This window comes from Danio rerio, chromosome 7 (genome assembly GCF_052040795.2).
Source record: "Danio rerio strain M-AB ecotype USA chromosome 7, GRCz13ab, whole genome shotgun sequence".
Classification (NCBI taxonomy): Eukaryota; Metazoa; Chordata; class Actinopteri; order Cypriniformes; family Danionidae; genus Danio; species Danio rerio.
The window spans coordinates 4463429-4478259 of NC_141027.1; the positions used below are offsets into that span (position 1 = coordinate 4463429).

At 39.0% G+C, this 14831-nt stretch overlaps 2 protein-coding genes across 4 annotated transcripts; both read left to right on the plus strand.

Moving 5' to 3' along the window:
- Positions 1 to 475: 475 nt before the first annotated feature.
- si:ch211-225k7.5 lies at positions 476 to 5551 on the plus strand. 3 transcript variants are annotated; one of them, NM_001100080.1, is given in 5 exon segments: positions 507 to 545; positions 692 to 727; positions 820 to 1167; positions 3780 to 4127; positions 5107 to 5475. In NM_001100080.1, coding segments are annotated over 4 exon segments (1095 nt in total). In that variant the 5' UTR covers positions 507 to 545; positions 692 to 693; the 3' UTR covers positions 5472 to 5475.
- A 4816-nt stretch (positions 5552 to 10367) lies between these two features.
- LOC110439916 (snaclec alboaggregin-B subunit beta-like) lies at positions 10368 to 14011 on the plus strand. Its single transcript, XM_087260423.1, has 5 exons — positions 10368 to 10730; positions 10856 to 10894; positions 10987 to 11346; positions 12426 to 12773; positions 12930 to 14011. Exons 2-5 carry the CDS (start codon positions 10858 to 10860, stop codon positions 13289 to 13291), a joined length of 1107 nt encoding a protein of 368 aa, XP_087116549.1. The 5' UTR covers positions 10368 to 10730; positions 10856 to 10857; the 3' UTR covers positions 13292 to 14011.
- Positions 14012 to 14831: the final 820 nt, after the last annotated feature.

A 14831-nucleotide genomic window follows, 5' to 3' on the forward strand; every position in this document is an offset into this window, starting at 1 on the left:
TTTCACTCACCATAGCACACGTGCTGCTGATGATGTGATAATAAAAGTGGTTTGATTTGATTTGAGTGATTTCTGAAGGATCATGTGACTCTGAAGACTGGAGTAAGCTTAAAATTCATCATTAACATCACTGGAATACATGATTAAATTTAATTATAAACTACATTTAAACATTTATTTTATAGTGCAGTAACATTTCACAGTTTTACAATTTGTAATGTATTTTTGATTAAATAAATGTGGACTTGGTGAGCAGAAGAAGCTCATTTTAAAACATTTAAAAATCCCCAAACTGACCAGTGGTGTAAATTGCCATGGAAGAATGTATATTTATTATTCGAATATGGTTAGTGTCATAATGTAATGCAGGGAAGTACAGCAACAAAGACCAACACAGAGATAAATAAGCAAATACACCTGAAAGAGGAAGAAAGGCCTGTTTAGAGGAATGAATAAATAAATGATATGGTATGATATAGAATAATCACAGTCTGAAGCTGCAGACAGAAACATCAGACTGAGGACAGAAACACACCAGCTCTGAAGTAAGAACTACTCAGATCTACAGTCTTAACACAAATACTGTTCTGACATCTGTTCATATTCTTATTAATGATTTACTCTACATTAATGCATCTAATGTTTTACTCTAAAATAAATCTGATTGTTTATCTATAATTCTCTTCCTCAGAAATGACTCAAACTCAATACTTCCTCCTGCTGATTGGTGAGTGTGTTTGTAGTTTGATTGATGGTTTATAGTTTCATTAGGTTTGACTCTGTTCTAAAAACCATTAAAGCAAAGTGTCTCTTTCACAGCTCTCTGCTCCATATCTGAATGTGTTCAGCGTCAGTATCACTTTATAAATGAGATGAAGACCTGGACTAAAGCTCAGAGATACTGCAGAGAGAAATACACAGATCTGTCCACCGTTGACAACATGAACGACATGATCCAGCTGAGGAAAAGTGTGAATGATGAACGCATCTGGATTGGTCTTCAGAAGACGAGTGTTTATAAATGGCATTGGTCTTCAGGTGATCCTGCACTCTATCTGAACTTGTCATCTAGTCCAGCCAGCAATAATAATTGTACTTCTAAGATGAGAAATGGCCAGTGGTCTGTTGTGCCATGTAATAACAACAATTACTTCATCTGCTACAACAGTGAGTATAAACCCTTACAGTAACATTCTTAAACAATCTTCAAATTGACATTTAAATATGACAACAGTGAACATTCTACATGTTACTTTTAGAAGAAAAGCGAAGCAAAAATAAAACCAAATTGTGATTCTAATGTTATTAGTTTAAAGCAGTGGTTTTCAACCCCAGGGGGCTGTGATGGAATTGCAGACGGGCTGCCAGCTGTTATTATTCATTCATTCATTTTCTTGTCAGCTTTGTCCCACTATTAATCCGGGGTCGCCACAGCGGAATAAACCGCCAACTTATCCAGCAAGTTTTTACGCAGCGGATGCCCTTTCAGCCGCAACCCATCTGTGAGAAACATCCACACACACATTCACACACACACTCACACATTACGGACAATTTAGCCTACCCAATTCACCTGTACCGCATGTCTTTGGACATGTGGGGGAAACCGGAGCACCCGGAGGAAACCCATGCGAACGCAGGGAGAACATGCCAGCTGTTATTAATAGAAATTTACTTCTAAATTTATTTTAAAATGTCATTTACTTTTAAATTTAACATACGTAAAAATGTCCAGTCGTAAGTTAATTTATTATGATGATTATAATGTTTAAGTGAGCAACATATATGACATGACTGCTAGAGACTGCATTAGCACCCGGGACAAGATTTGATAAGTAGGATAATACTTATAAACAGGGCTTGAAAATCATTTTTTTGCTCACCAGCCACTGTGGTTAGTAATTGTCCAAAGCTCTAGCCTTTCTGCATTTTCATTCATTCATTTGTTTTATTTTTGCCACAGTGGAATGAAGTGTCAACTTATCCAGCACATGTGTTACGCAGTGGATGCCCTTCCAGCTGCAACCCATCACTGGGAAACATCTGAACACACTCATTCACACTCATACACGATGGACAATTTAGCTCACCTAATTTACCTTAAGCACATGTCTTTGGCAGTAAACCGGAGCATGCGGAAGAAACCCACACGAACACGGGGAGAACATGCAAACTCCAATAGAAATGCCAACTGACCCAGCCAATGCTTGAACCAGCGACCTTCTTGTTGTAAAGAGATTGTGCTACCCACACTGCCCCCATGACGCCCATTTTGCATTTTCACCAGCCAAATTTTGTTGAAAACTTGACTTAACCATGCCAAATTACTTCAGTTAAAGTCTTTTAACTTGATGTAATTTATTTAAAACCCCTCTGACCACCCAAATTAGAACAAAGTATAGTAGCTGGTATACAGTAGACAACATTTGAAGGGAATCAACCTTAAAACTTTGCTTTTGACCTAAAACCAAAACAATATCTGTTCTTGTTTTAGACGTCTTTGATCTACTATATACAGCATATTAATTATGTCTAATAAAGCATAGTTAAGGACAATTTTGACTATTGACATGATATATTGGCCAATATAAACAGCTCAGGCTCACTCTGATTATGTACCCCTATATACATTTTTTAAGAGCACCAAATACATGCCACAAGCTATGTTTTTAGCAGTTTTTGTTTTTATGAATCTACTAGAGGCTGCTGTGTATGCTTTTTCAGATCTCAAATGTCTTCTGTGCATTCACGCCTGCTGTTCTCACGTAAATCTACCAGAGGCCACTTGACTGGCTGACTGACTGACCAACCCGATTCCCCCAACCAACCCCTTTGCCTAAACCCAACCAATAGTGTTTTGAAAAGCACCGCTTGTCCAGCACCCACTCACTTCCCTAAACCCAACCGAAAGTGTTTTCAAAAGCAATCCAAACAAGTAAAAAGTCCTCGCGGCAGCCTGATTTTTAATACGTATTCAGATTTAACCACACTATCAGCCTCTTATTTACTTGTTTATTTAATTTTTGACTTCTGTTTTTGTCTTACCTGCTTTCTGGAATCGTTCTTCCCCTGAACTCCAACCTTGTTGTTGTGATCAACTCAGCTCTCTGTCTCAAATCATTCCTCTCTCCATTGCAAATGTTGTAATGATCCCCTTTTCAGTGTGGAGTTTGCATGTTCTCCCCATGTTGTCGTGGATTTCCTCTGGGTGCCCCGGTTTCCCCCACAGTTTAAACACATGCGTTATAGGTGAAATGGATTAAGTAAATTAGCCGTAGCGTATGAGTGTGTGTGTTAATGAGTGTATATGGGTGGTTTCCAGTACTGGGTTGCAGCTGGAGGGGCATCCATTGTGCAAAAACATAAGCTGGAACAGTCCGCAGCTCATTCTGTTGTGGTAACCTCTGATAAATACGGGACTAAGCTAAAGGAAAATGAATGAATAATATTTAATTTGGCCAACTTTTTTTAAATCAGTAAAATTATGAAAATGGCTGACATTTGCAACCAAAAAATTGCCAAAAATTATCATTTAAATTAATAAATATAACTTGAAGGTGGATCATGAAAACATGTATTTGGTTTAGGGAGCCAAAAGTTAAAAAAGGTTGAGAACTGCTGGTTTAAAGGACTTAAAATGTTAAATATAAAAAATATGAATATTTTTTGTTAATATAAACATTGCTGATGCTCTCACTGCTACATCTGTTCACATTTCAACCATAAAGCAGTAGAAGAATAAGTAGATAAAATAATGTTTTCCATTGGATTTTTAAAAGTGAGCAGAGGATTCGTGTTTTCCAATCAGATGATGAACTGGACAGCCGCTCAGAGTTACTGCAGACAGAATCACACTGATCTGGTCACTGTGAGGAACCAGAATGAGAATCAACAGCTGGAGAAGTTCATTAATGACAGAAACTTTTCTAGATCTTCAGTCTGGATCGGTCTGTTCAGAGACACATGGCAGTGGTCAGATCAGAGTAACTCCTCATTCAGATACTGGAGAACTGGTCAACCAAATAATTCTGGAGGTAACGAAAGCTGCACAGTGATTAGTCAGAATTCTCAGAGAGGATGGGAAGATGTCTCTTGTGATCGCCAGTATCCTTTTGTGTGTCATGAAGGTGAGCAGATCCTCCAATCACACTTAATCCATCATCAGCTCCAGATCTCTTAAAGTTGACTCTAAGGCTGCATTTACACTGCAGATCTTGATGGTCAATTCCGATTTTGTGACTGTATCTGACTTTTTTGATGACCTGCTTACATCATCTTTTAAAAGTGAATCGTATCCGTTTGTCTGCATTTACACATCACACGGCAAAGACACAATGACCAGGGAAAAAAAGGGCATGCGCTGACTAACAGCTGATAATAAGAGTGCTCTTTTCTCTATTCCTGTATGTAATCTGTTCACAGCTTTTGACAAGCTGTTTTACTATAATTTATGACAGAAAGTTTCTCATTTGTCCATCTTCTTTTGGTATATAGGCTTTTTAAAAAACCTTTAGGCATCTTGATATAATGTCCATGGCGGGATTTATGCTTGTGATGTAGCTATGCACTAGTTTTATATTAGTTTATATTGGTTACACGGCGGAGATTGCGCTCTCTCGCTCTCATTAACATGCTTAAATACCTGTGCTACATGACAATATAAAAGCTGTTTAAGTCCTTGTGTATGAGGTTTAAGGTTTGAGACTTTGCTGAAGTCTGTTCTGAAAAGAAAGCGTTAGACTTAACGTCTTTCACTATGGTTTTTAATGACGCGTGACTCGCATTGACAGGAGAAAATCCGATCTGCCTGCTTACACTGCAGACACGAGAACACAGGTCCGATTCATATTGGATAAATTTCCAAATATGAACAAGGCCTGAATCTGATTTGAGTAAATCAGAATCCATGCGATTTGTTCCTGCTTACATGTACATGAGCCAAATCCGATCTGTGCCACATGGTAGAAAAAATCGTAATGGAGTCACTTGAACAGTGCAGTGTAAATGCGGCCGAAGTGTCTGACATGTCAAATTCCTCCACAGTGTTTGTTCTGCATGTTGTTGTTGATCAGTCTCTCTCTAGTTTCTGCTTTGTTTTGTGTACAGATAAACTGATTGTGGTCCAGCAGAATCTGTCGTGGTCTGAAGCTCTGAGATACTGCAGACAGAATCATGTGGATCTGGTCTCGGTTCAGTCAGTGGAGATGCAGCGTCGTGTGATGAACGTGGTTAAACTGGCGTCTACTGAGGCGGTGTGGTTGGGTTTGCGTTTCTCCCACATTTCGGGCATCTGGTACTGGGTGAGTGGACAGACCGTGTGCTATCAGAACTGGGCTCCAGGGCACAGCACATCAGAGGAGGACTGTGAGCCCACAGTGAGATCTGGAGCAGTTCAGTCTGGAGGAGATCAGACTTGGATCAGCCGTCCTGAAACTGACCGACTCAACTTCATCTGTAGCAGATATGAGTGAATGAATACACGTAGCATAGCTGTCATATTAGAACAAATGTGAAATGATTTTTTCTTTTGTCTTTATTCTTTAGTTTGCTTAAAAACATAAATTAATTTGCTTATAGAACTATATATATATATATATATATATATATATATATATATATATATATATATATATATATATATATATATATATATATATATATTAATTAAACATTGAAGAGATAAAAGCTCATGTTCATGTTTTGGTCAAATATAGTCCTCATTAAATGTTTAGATGAAAATATTGTTGCGGCGCAGTGGGTAGCACTATCACCTCACAGCAAGAAGGTCAGCCCTTTTTTTCTATAGCTATCTTGTGGCTTTCTCTGCAGCTTCACAAATGGATTTAATAGCCCTTTTCTTAGCTGCTACTGCTAGGCCTAGTTGGTTGAAGACTTTACAGAGTGAATGCAATGCAAACCCTCTACAGTCCTCTTCAATCGACTTATAGTGGACCTTCCAGCCCTCTTCCCCACTGCTCTTCTAGCTCCTGGTAATTTGAGCGTTTCCTTTCATTTGCCTCTTTCATCCGTTCAAGCATAATCAACTGTCTAGTTGCCTCAGAAATTATTATTACATCAGGTCAGAGTGATGTTGGAACTTTATGTGCTTCCCCAGGTTGACTAGCAACTTCCAGTCAGAGGTAGTAGAGTAGGCCCAACCTTGTCCTTTGCAGTTGGCAGGGTTCCTCCCTAGTTTTCACAAAGTCAGTCCTCCTTTTCAGGGCAAGATGTTACCTACCAGAGATGTGAGCATTGCATATGCTTTCTGTCTCCGCCTTCAGTACGTGGTAATGCCGCCAACAGTAGCTCCTTTCCACCAGTGCCTGTAGACAGCTGCTCAATAGATGTTGTAATAATCCCCTACCAGAGGATATCTGACATGCTGGAGTCTCAGTCTTGCCCCTCAAGTGAAGGTTGGCTGAAATGGGTGGATGAGGAATCAGATGTGCTGGAAGTCTGGCTGCATGATGTTTTTTCAGGTGATTTTACATTGTAGGCTACCCACTTTGTCCATGCCCCCTGCTGCCTTAGCCCTACTGTCCTGCTCATTTATAACCATTGTGTAAACACATGCTGAAGAACTAGAAACCCTGAGACACTCAGGAGCAGTGGGTGTTAATTGAAGTGAGGCAACCATTAATGTTGCTGTGTGGAGTGTCTTCTCTGTCCCATGGCCATCAAGATTTGTAGGTTAATTGTTGTCTGGGCAGAAAGGCCAAACAAAGTATATAGGTTAACAGAAAGTGTTTGGGGTTAAGAGTAAAATAAACAATCCCATTCACTGATTGCATTGGGGGTAATGCAAACTGTAAAACATTGCAGGCATTAAACAGAAAATATAGACACCCCTCGTTGTTTGGAGACTCTGGGGAAATGGTCTAAGGCTAATGCAGCAAACCTGGCTGGAGAGATAACCTTGAAGAAGCAAACCTCAGATAGCTGTTGACTGGGTTAAGCAAAGGTAAGACATGTAATTAAAACTTGAAAGTGAGGTTTCGACACCTTGTCGAGATCCTAAAGCACATGTGTTTCACTGCACTGAAGCATGATCTGAAACACCCAGGTCATGTGACTAAAGTGTTTCAAAACACCAGGTCATGTGACTGAAGCGATTCAAAGCATCCATCATTTCAGAAGCATTTAAATTTCATGCGTCAGGTTTGATCTGAGCTCCTCATACTGCTCTTTCAACCTCTCTCCTCAACCAAGGACCCGAGTGAGGATTTTCTATTGACTTAATCCAGTCTGCGTCTTCGATGGTGGTCATCAAAAGGCAGCTGCCTTTGTTCTTTACTAAATAAACTTTCAGTTTGAGCATTATCTGTCTGTGTATTCTGTCTATCCCTGACATTAAAGACCTGGCAAATCTGCGTTTGACTGACAGGGTCAGATAAAAAAAAAAAACTCTCTTTATGACCAAAACAAGACATTTTTATTCACATAATGAATGTCAGATCAATGTTAAAACAAGATACAAGAACAGAGCATTTAAAAACTAATAGCTGCATGACCCTGTATTCAAACCTATTCTCTCTGCATGCTAGTTAGGAACTCCCTCTGCTTCACTAATTCACTTGAAACCTTACCTCTAGAATGTGGGGTATAATTCCTCAATTTGCTAAACTTATTTTTGTTGCTGTAGCTGTCCAGAGCAATATGTAAAAAAAAAAAAATACCACTAGGTGTCACTGTAGAGACGAGTTTCGGAATGTTTTGAAGTTCTACACATTTGCTTTGACTTTCATTGTTTCATGAAGCTTCGCTTTGCCCACCACTAGTTAACAGAGTAGCACATCTTGACTAGAGCAACAATTAGAGAAACAAGAGAGTCTACAGGGGGGGAGGGGGGTAGGAAAAATAAAACTGGAAACATAGTATCATGGAATTCAAATAAAATTAATGATCGACAAACAAAGACTAAGGGTACTTTCACATCTGTAATTCGCTTAATTTGATCCGAACCAATAAATTATACATTATAGCAAGTTCTGCCGCCTTTGGGTCGTTATCACACCACACTGCTGGCTTTGGTCCGAACCAGTTGAAAAGAATCAAAATGCAGTCATCTGACAAAATCCACATCACTTATTCGCAAGATGTTGTTGAACATATTTCCTAAACTGCTTTTTGATTAGTCAGTATTAACGTAGGGGAAAATGCCAATGGAACTCCTGAAAGTTAAAAAACGGCAGACACAAAAGGTTGTGTTTTACTATGGCAGGACGACTGCACTGGCTTATTATATCATTATTCATTTTCTGCTGCTTTTCTGGGGCTGGGTCGCAGAGGCAACAGTTCTTGGGAGTGAACCCCAGACTTCCCTCTCCCCCAGACACTTCCTCTAGCTCCTCTCCTATCCTCCGCTCCTCATGCCTCCCTAGGTAGACATCCACGAGGCATCCGAAACAGATGCCTGAGCCACCTCAGCTGACTTCTCTCGATGTGGAGGAGGAGTGTCAGAGCTTCTCGCCCTATCCATAAGAGTGCACCCAGCCATCCTTCGAAGGAAACTTATTTCGTCCGCTTGTATCCGAGATCTTTTCCTCTCAGTCATGACCCAAAGCTCAGGACCATAAGTGAGAGTAGGGACTTAGATTGACCGGTAAATCGAAAGCTCCTTTATCACACTTTCATCAACAGATGAAATCCTGTGGTCCCTGAACTGGACCCCCTCCAGCCCAAGGCTGTCTTGAAATTCTGTCCATAAAAATTATGAACAGAATTGGTGACAAGGGGCAGCTGTGCCAGAGTCCAACATGCACTGGAAACAAGTCTGACTTACTGCCTGCAATGTGAACCAGGCTTCTACTGTTCATACAGGGACGAGACGGCCCTTAAGAAAACGCCTCTGACCCCAAACTCCCTGAGCAACCTTCACAGAATGCCATGAGGAACACAGTTGAATGCCTTCTCCAAGTCTGCAAAACACATGTGGACTGGTTGGGCCTCAGGGGAGTCCCTGACCTCCATGTTATGATGTAGAGATGTGTCAGCCAAGACAGCCCCACAACATCCAGAGACCTAAGATACACAGGGTGAATCTCATCCAGCCCCTCTGCTTTGCCACTGCAGAGCTTGCAAACTACCTCAGTGACCTCAGTTTGAGTGATGGGTAATTCCACCCCTGCATCCCCAGTCTCTGCATACTCAATGAAAGACATGTCGGTGGGGTTAAGAAGACCCTCAAAATATTCCTTCCACCATTCGACCACATCCCCAGTCGAGGTCAACAGCTCCCCACTTCCGGTCCCACATCAACACTATATCCCTGCTCATAATATATAGTTTCTATACATCACTTTAGACAAACTACATTTCGAAAATGAAGTGCAGCTAGGGCTGGAAAACAATGTTTTAATGCATCACACGTCACTTCAGGAGACGTAAATCAATTTAGCCAAACTGCGACATGGTCATCTTGCAGAAAATATTACCAACGATCCATCATGTAATATTTTTCCCTCTCTCTGTTTAAGATTGCTGATAAAGCACTGTCAACAAATAATTTTCCACATTCTATAATGCAACTTTTTAGTCCACTTTTGGTGCGAACTCGAGTTTAATTGCTACATTCACACCTGCCCAAACGAACCGCGCCAAGAGGAAAAAACGAACTCTAGTGCAATATAACTGAACTAAATAAGGCAGGTGTGAAAGCATCCTAAAACATACAGACTTATATACATGGAGAACAATGAGATAATAAAGATAAGGGGTGGAGGTAATTAAAATCCATGGTAACAAACAAGTGTGTGGCACATTGAATACACAGAGAACAGAGTACAAATACACCACAGGACAGTGACAAATGCAGTGTTACCTAGTCACTGAGGTCTAAATCTGTTTTACTGTCCCCAATGACCAGACATGTTTAAATGGGAATAAAAAATGAAACAAGGGATTCTATTCAGTTTGATCCACATTTACAAATTATAACCTAAATACAACTCTAATAATATATCATGGTCAAATATCTGTTGTAAGGTTTGATACAGAAGCACATTGTTGTTGTTCAGTGGTGTCATGAGAAGACAGCAACAGGAAAAACAAATGAGGAAAGATAAACCAAATTAACATTAAACCACAGACCAGGATACTTCCAGTGTTTTCTTAGTGAAGGATTATTGTATTGGCAGCTCCAGTAAACCTCTTTCAGTATTTTTAGTCCCCTCTTTCAAAAACTTTCAGGTCTTTCACATGAACATTTTCATTTTTTAGTATTTTGTATGAGCTGTGGATGGCAAGGTTAAGTTGACAAAACCAAATCAGTCTGATTAGGGATCAACACAATGAAGCTAGTGTAGCTGTCTAGGTATGAGATTCATTTGCATCAGCTCTAGCCTCTGGCTTTAGACAGCATTGTTCATCAATATAGTCACTAGTGCTTCAAAGTTGACATTTAGCCCATGACATAATGAATACTACCATTAAAAAATAAAATAAAAAACTGTCATGATATAAAAACCAGATTAAAATGTAGCTTATAATGTTCATCAATTAATGTTTTCAGTCATTCATATTTACTGACATTTACTGAAACAAATGTCACAATGCAAATATGGGAAAATAATGGAGTTAAAGCACACATAGAGGAAGTGAAATGAGAAACAGGTTTTAAAATATTAAACAAATGTGATTTGAATGACGGATGAGTGCATATATAGAATAATCACAGTCTGAATCTGCAGACAGAAACATCAGACTGAGGACAGAAACACACCAGCTCTGAAGTAAGAACTACTCACATCAACAGTCTTTGACAAATGTTGTCTTGATGATTGTGAATCATGTTATGATCATGTTTATTAAGTGATTGTTTTGAAAGTAATTGAGTTTTTCAATGTTTCCTCCTCAGAAATGGCTCAGACTCTATATTTCCCTCTTCTCCTGATTGGTGAGTGTGTTTGTAGTTTTATTTATGGTTTATAGTTTCATTAGGTTTGACTCTGTTCTGAAAAGCATTAAAGCAAAGTGTCTCTTTCACAGCTCTCTGCTCCATATCTGAATGTGTTCAGCGTCAGTATCACTTTATAAATGAGGAGAAGAACTGGACTGAAGCTCAGAGATACTGCAGAGAGAAATACACAGATCTGGCCACTGTTGACAACATGAAGGACATGATCCAGCTGAACAAGAGTGTGAATAATGTACGTAATCATAATATCTGGATTGGTCTACAGAGGACGAGTGTTTATAAATGGCATTGGTCTTCAGGTGATCCTGTGCTCTTTCTAAACTGGACATTTGGACAACCAGCCGGCACTACTGAGTGTATTGCTATAAATTATGGACATTGGATTATTGAGGAATGTAGAAATAACATGCATTTCTTCATCTGTTATAACAGTGAGTACAAACCTGTAAAAACATTAATTTAACCAAATATGCTTCAAATAGAAATGTAAATGTTACAATAGTAAATATTTAGTCAGATCTAATTCGTAATAATCAGTCAAATATGTCTGACAAACCTTATATCAGGCTCATCCAAGCTCAGCCCTGGATTCCCCGTGTCCTGCTGAGTTTAGCTCCGATTTGCTTTAACACACCTGCCAGGAAGTTTCTAGTACATCTAGTAAGAGCCTGATTAGCTGGTTCAGGTGACTCTTCTGGACACTGGCCCTCCAGGGACCAAGTTAGGACACCCCTGCCTTATATGAACAAAAAAAAAAAAAAAAAAAGAGGTTATAAGAGTATTCCCGTGTTGGCATGGGTTTCCTCCGGGTGCTCTGGTATCCTAACAAGCCCAAAGACACGTGGTACAGGTGAATTGGGTAAGCTAAATTGTCCGTAATGTATGTGTCTGAATGATAGTGTATGGTCGTTTCCCAGTTATGGGCTGCAGCTGGAAGGGCATCCACTGCGTAAAGCTGCGGTCAAACTGGGCTTTTCCTCCCATAGACTTCCATTCATACGCACGCGAATGCGTCAGACAGGAAACGCAAGGTCATGCATTAAGTTTCGCATGTTGCTGCGGTGCAAAGTTCAAGCTTGGTGAACTCTGACCTGTGAAATTTAAAATGTCTACCAAGCTTGTTAAATCCCGTCTCTTTTCGCAGCGCTGCATGACAGAATTTTGCACACACAAACTCTAGTGTGATCGTCGCTTAAAACATGTGATTGATAAGTTGGTGGTTCATTTGGTCACCACCATTCATGTGGTGACCCCTAATTAATAAAGGGACTGAGCCAAACAACATAAATGAATAAATATCATTACAGTCTTGCATGCTGTACTTTATAAACTATAGTAGTACTAAATAGTTTACTAAAGTAATCATTAGTATTCATAATCAACTCATGGTGACTTAGCTCTTCATAACGCAGGCTTTTTTTGAACTTTCACCGCTGCTTCTCACAGCCAAAGCATACAGCAGTTTAAGAATTTACTGATAAAGTTGTGTTTTTGACTGATTTTCTTGAAGTGAGCACAGGACTGGTGTTTGTCAATCAGTCGAAGCACTGGAGAGCTGCTCAGAGTTACTGCAGACAGAATCACATTGATCTGGTCACTGTGAGGAACCAGAATGAGAATCAACAGCTGGAGAAGTTCATTAATGACAGTCAGAAATATGGATCTTCAGTCTGGATCGGTCTGTTCAGAGACACATGGCAGTGGTCAGATCAGAGCAACTATTCATTCAGATACTGGGATAGTACTCAACCTGATAATCAAAACAATAAAGAAAACTGTACAGTGATCACTCAGAGTGTTCAGGGACGATGGAATGACATCTCCTGTGATGACAAGTTTTCATTTGTGTGTCATGAAGGTGAGCAGATCCTCCAAACACACTCAATCCATCATCAGCTCCAGATCTCTTAAAGTTGACTCTACATGTCTGACATGACAAATTCCTCCACAGTGTTTGTTCTGCATGTTGTTGTTGATCAGTCTCTCTCTAGTTTCTGCTTTGTTTTGTGTCCAGATAAACTGCTTGTGGTCCAGCAGAATCTGTCGTGGTCTGAAGCTCTGAGATACTGCAGACAGCATCATGTGGATCTGGTCTCGGTTCAGTCAGTGGAGATGCAGTATAAGGTGATGAACGTGGTTAAACTGGCGTCTACTGAGGCGGTGTGGTTGGGTTTACGTCACTCCTGCGCTTTGGGCATCTGGTTCTGGGTGAGTGGACAGACCGTGTGCTATCAGAACTGGGCTCCAGGGAACGGCACATCAGAGGAGGACTGTGAGCCCACAGTGAGATCTGGAGCAGTTCAGTCTGGAGGAGATCAGACCTGGATCAGCCGTCCTGAAACTCACAAACTCAACTTCATCTGCAGAAACTACTGAGAGTGAAGAAGTAAGAAGAGGAATGAGTTCATTTATCACTGAAGTAATAATTTTACATAAAATATTCAACATCAGCAGGCATTAATGCATTATGATAGTGAAGAGCATATCTGAAGAGCAGATTTGTGGGGATTTGAAATCTTTCCCAAACTAGACTATGAAAAAATTGCCTATTTCAACTCATATTGGTAAAAATAGACAAATCCAAATGTTTGTTCTATAAACTACATAAAAATTAATAATAAACAAGCAACTGTGATTATCAAAATTTTACTCAAAATTGGGCTGAAATTACATTTTTAGTGTGTTGTGGTTTAGGACTCATCAAACTCTCATGTGATTTCATTGAGTGAAGCTTTGATTTTAAATGTCAGTGTTTTGTCACTTTTGAGCGAAGCTTTTTTGAACTCGTGTCTGCATAGTTAATACCTGGTATCAGATCAGTTTTATACATGAGTTTTCCTGATTTCTTGTGTTTTACTGATCTCTGTATGATGGTTATGGGCATGATGGGTAATTCCTTTTCACCTATAGAGTTGTCTTTATTATTTCTATTATGTCTTTTTATTAAAATGACTGGTTAAATGCGAATCACTGAACATTATTTACCTCAGTGAAATTAAATTATGGTTATTCTTTGAAAAAAAATAAAAAATACATACAATCTTTTTGTGTTATGAAATGTATCCCCAACACCAGCTGAAATAAACATGTCAAACCAAAACTTTTACCTATTTAGTTTTTTCTAATGCTAATTAAAATATATATTCTTTTTAAATACTGAGAATAATATGTTTTTATTGTTTATCAGTATACACAATTGAACGTTTCTACAATTAATAATTTTAATATTTCAACAATAACAAAAAGTTAATTTACTATACATTCTTTATTGTTCACAAGTAGAAATTCATCTTTGGCTTCACCACACAACCACAGTTTTTGCTTTTCCTTAATTGGCAACAGTCCATACCATGCAATCATATTAAAACTCACGAGACTTTCAACCAAGTTCTTGTATACCATCTCAAGGACATCTTGACTCACACCAAATTGTTGTAACCTCCTAATGAGATATAATCTCTGCATTGCTTTTTTAAAATGCACATTTGCAGCAAATGTTAATCCACTATCAATAAGTGTTCCTAAATATTTAAAACAGCCAACTGTCTCCATTTCATGTCCCTCAAGGACCTGAGGTTTCAACCCTTGACTAAGCACTAGTTTATTTCTGCTAATTATCATCTCCTTGGTTTTATTAAAATTGATCTCCAGTGAACTCATTTTACACCAATTTGAGCAAATTTATATAATTATAGTACAAGGTATCTCTTTCTGTTCTTATTTTAGTCAACCATCCAACAAGTGCCATATCATCTGCATATTTAAATAACTTAAAACTTGAATCCTGGATTTTAAGTTCATTTTTGTAAAGAGAAAATAGTAAGGGTGATAAAATGCTCTCTTGCTGAACTCCTATATTTACAATCATTGTTTTAGACACCATTTCATTGACTACTCTTTGAGGACAATTAAAAAA

What these genes read in the sequence shown, in the direction of transcription:
- si:ch211-225k7.5 (XM_087258346.1), top strand. Translation starts at nt 694, where the DNA reads ATGACTCAAACTCAATACTTCCTCCTGCTGATTG. An exon ending in TTACTTCATCTGCTACAACA is followed by an intron (nt 1,168 to 3,779) that starts GTGAGTATAAAC and finishes GATTTTTAAAAG; the next exon opens with TGAGCAGAGGATTCGTGTTT. An exon ending in TCCTTTTGTGTGTCATGAAG is followed by an intron (nt 4,128 to 5,106) that starts GTGAGCAGATCC and finishes TTTTGTGTACAG; the next exon opens with ATAAACTGATTGTGGTCCAG.
- LOC110439916 (XM_087260423.1), top strand. Translation starts at nt 10,858, where the DNA reads ATGGCTCAGACTCTATATTTCCCTCTTCTCCTGATTG. An exon ending in TTTCTTCATCTGTTATAACA is followed by an intron (nt 11,347 to 12,425) that starts GTGAGTACAAAC and finishes ATTTTCTTGAAG; the next exon opens with TGAGCACAGGACTGGTGTTT. An exon ending in TTCATTTGTGTGTCATGAAG is followed by an intron (nt 12,774 to 12,929) that starts GTGAGCAGATCC and finishes TTTTGTGTCCAG; the next exon opens with ATAAACTGCTTGTGGTCCAG.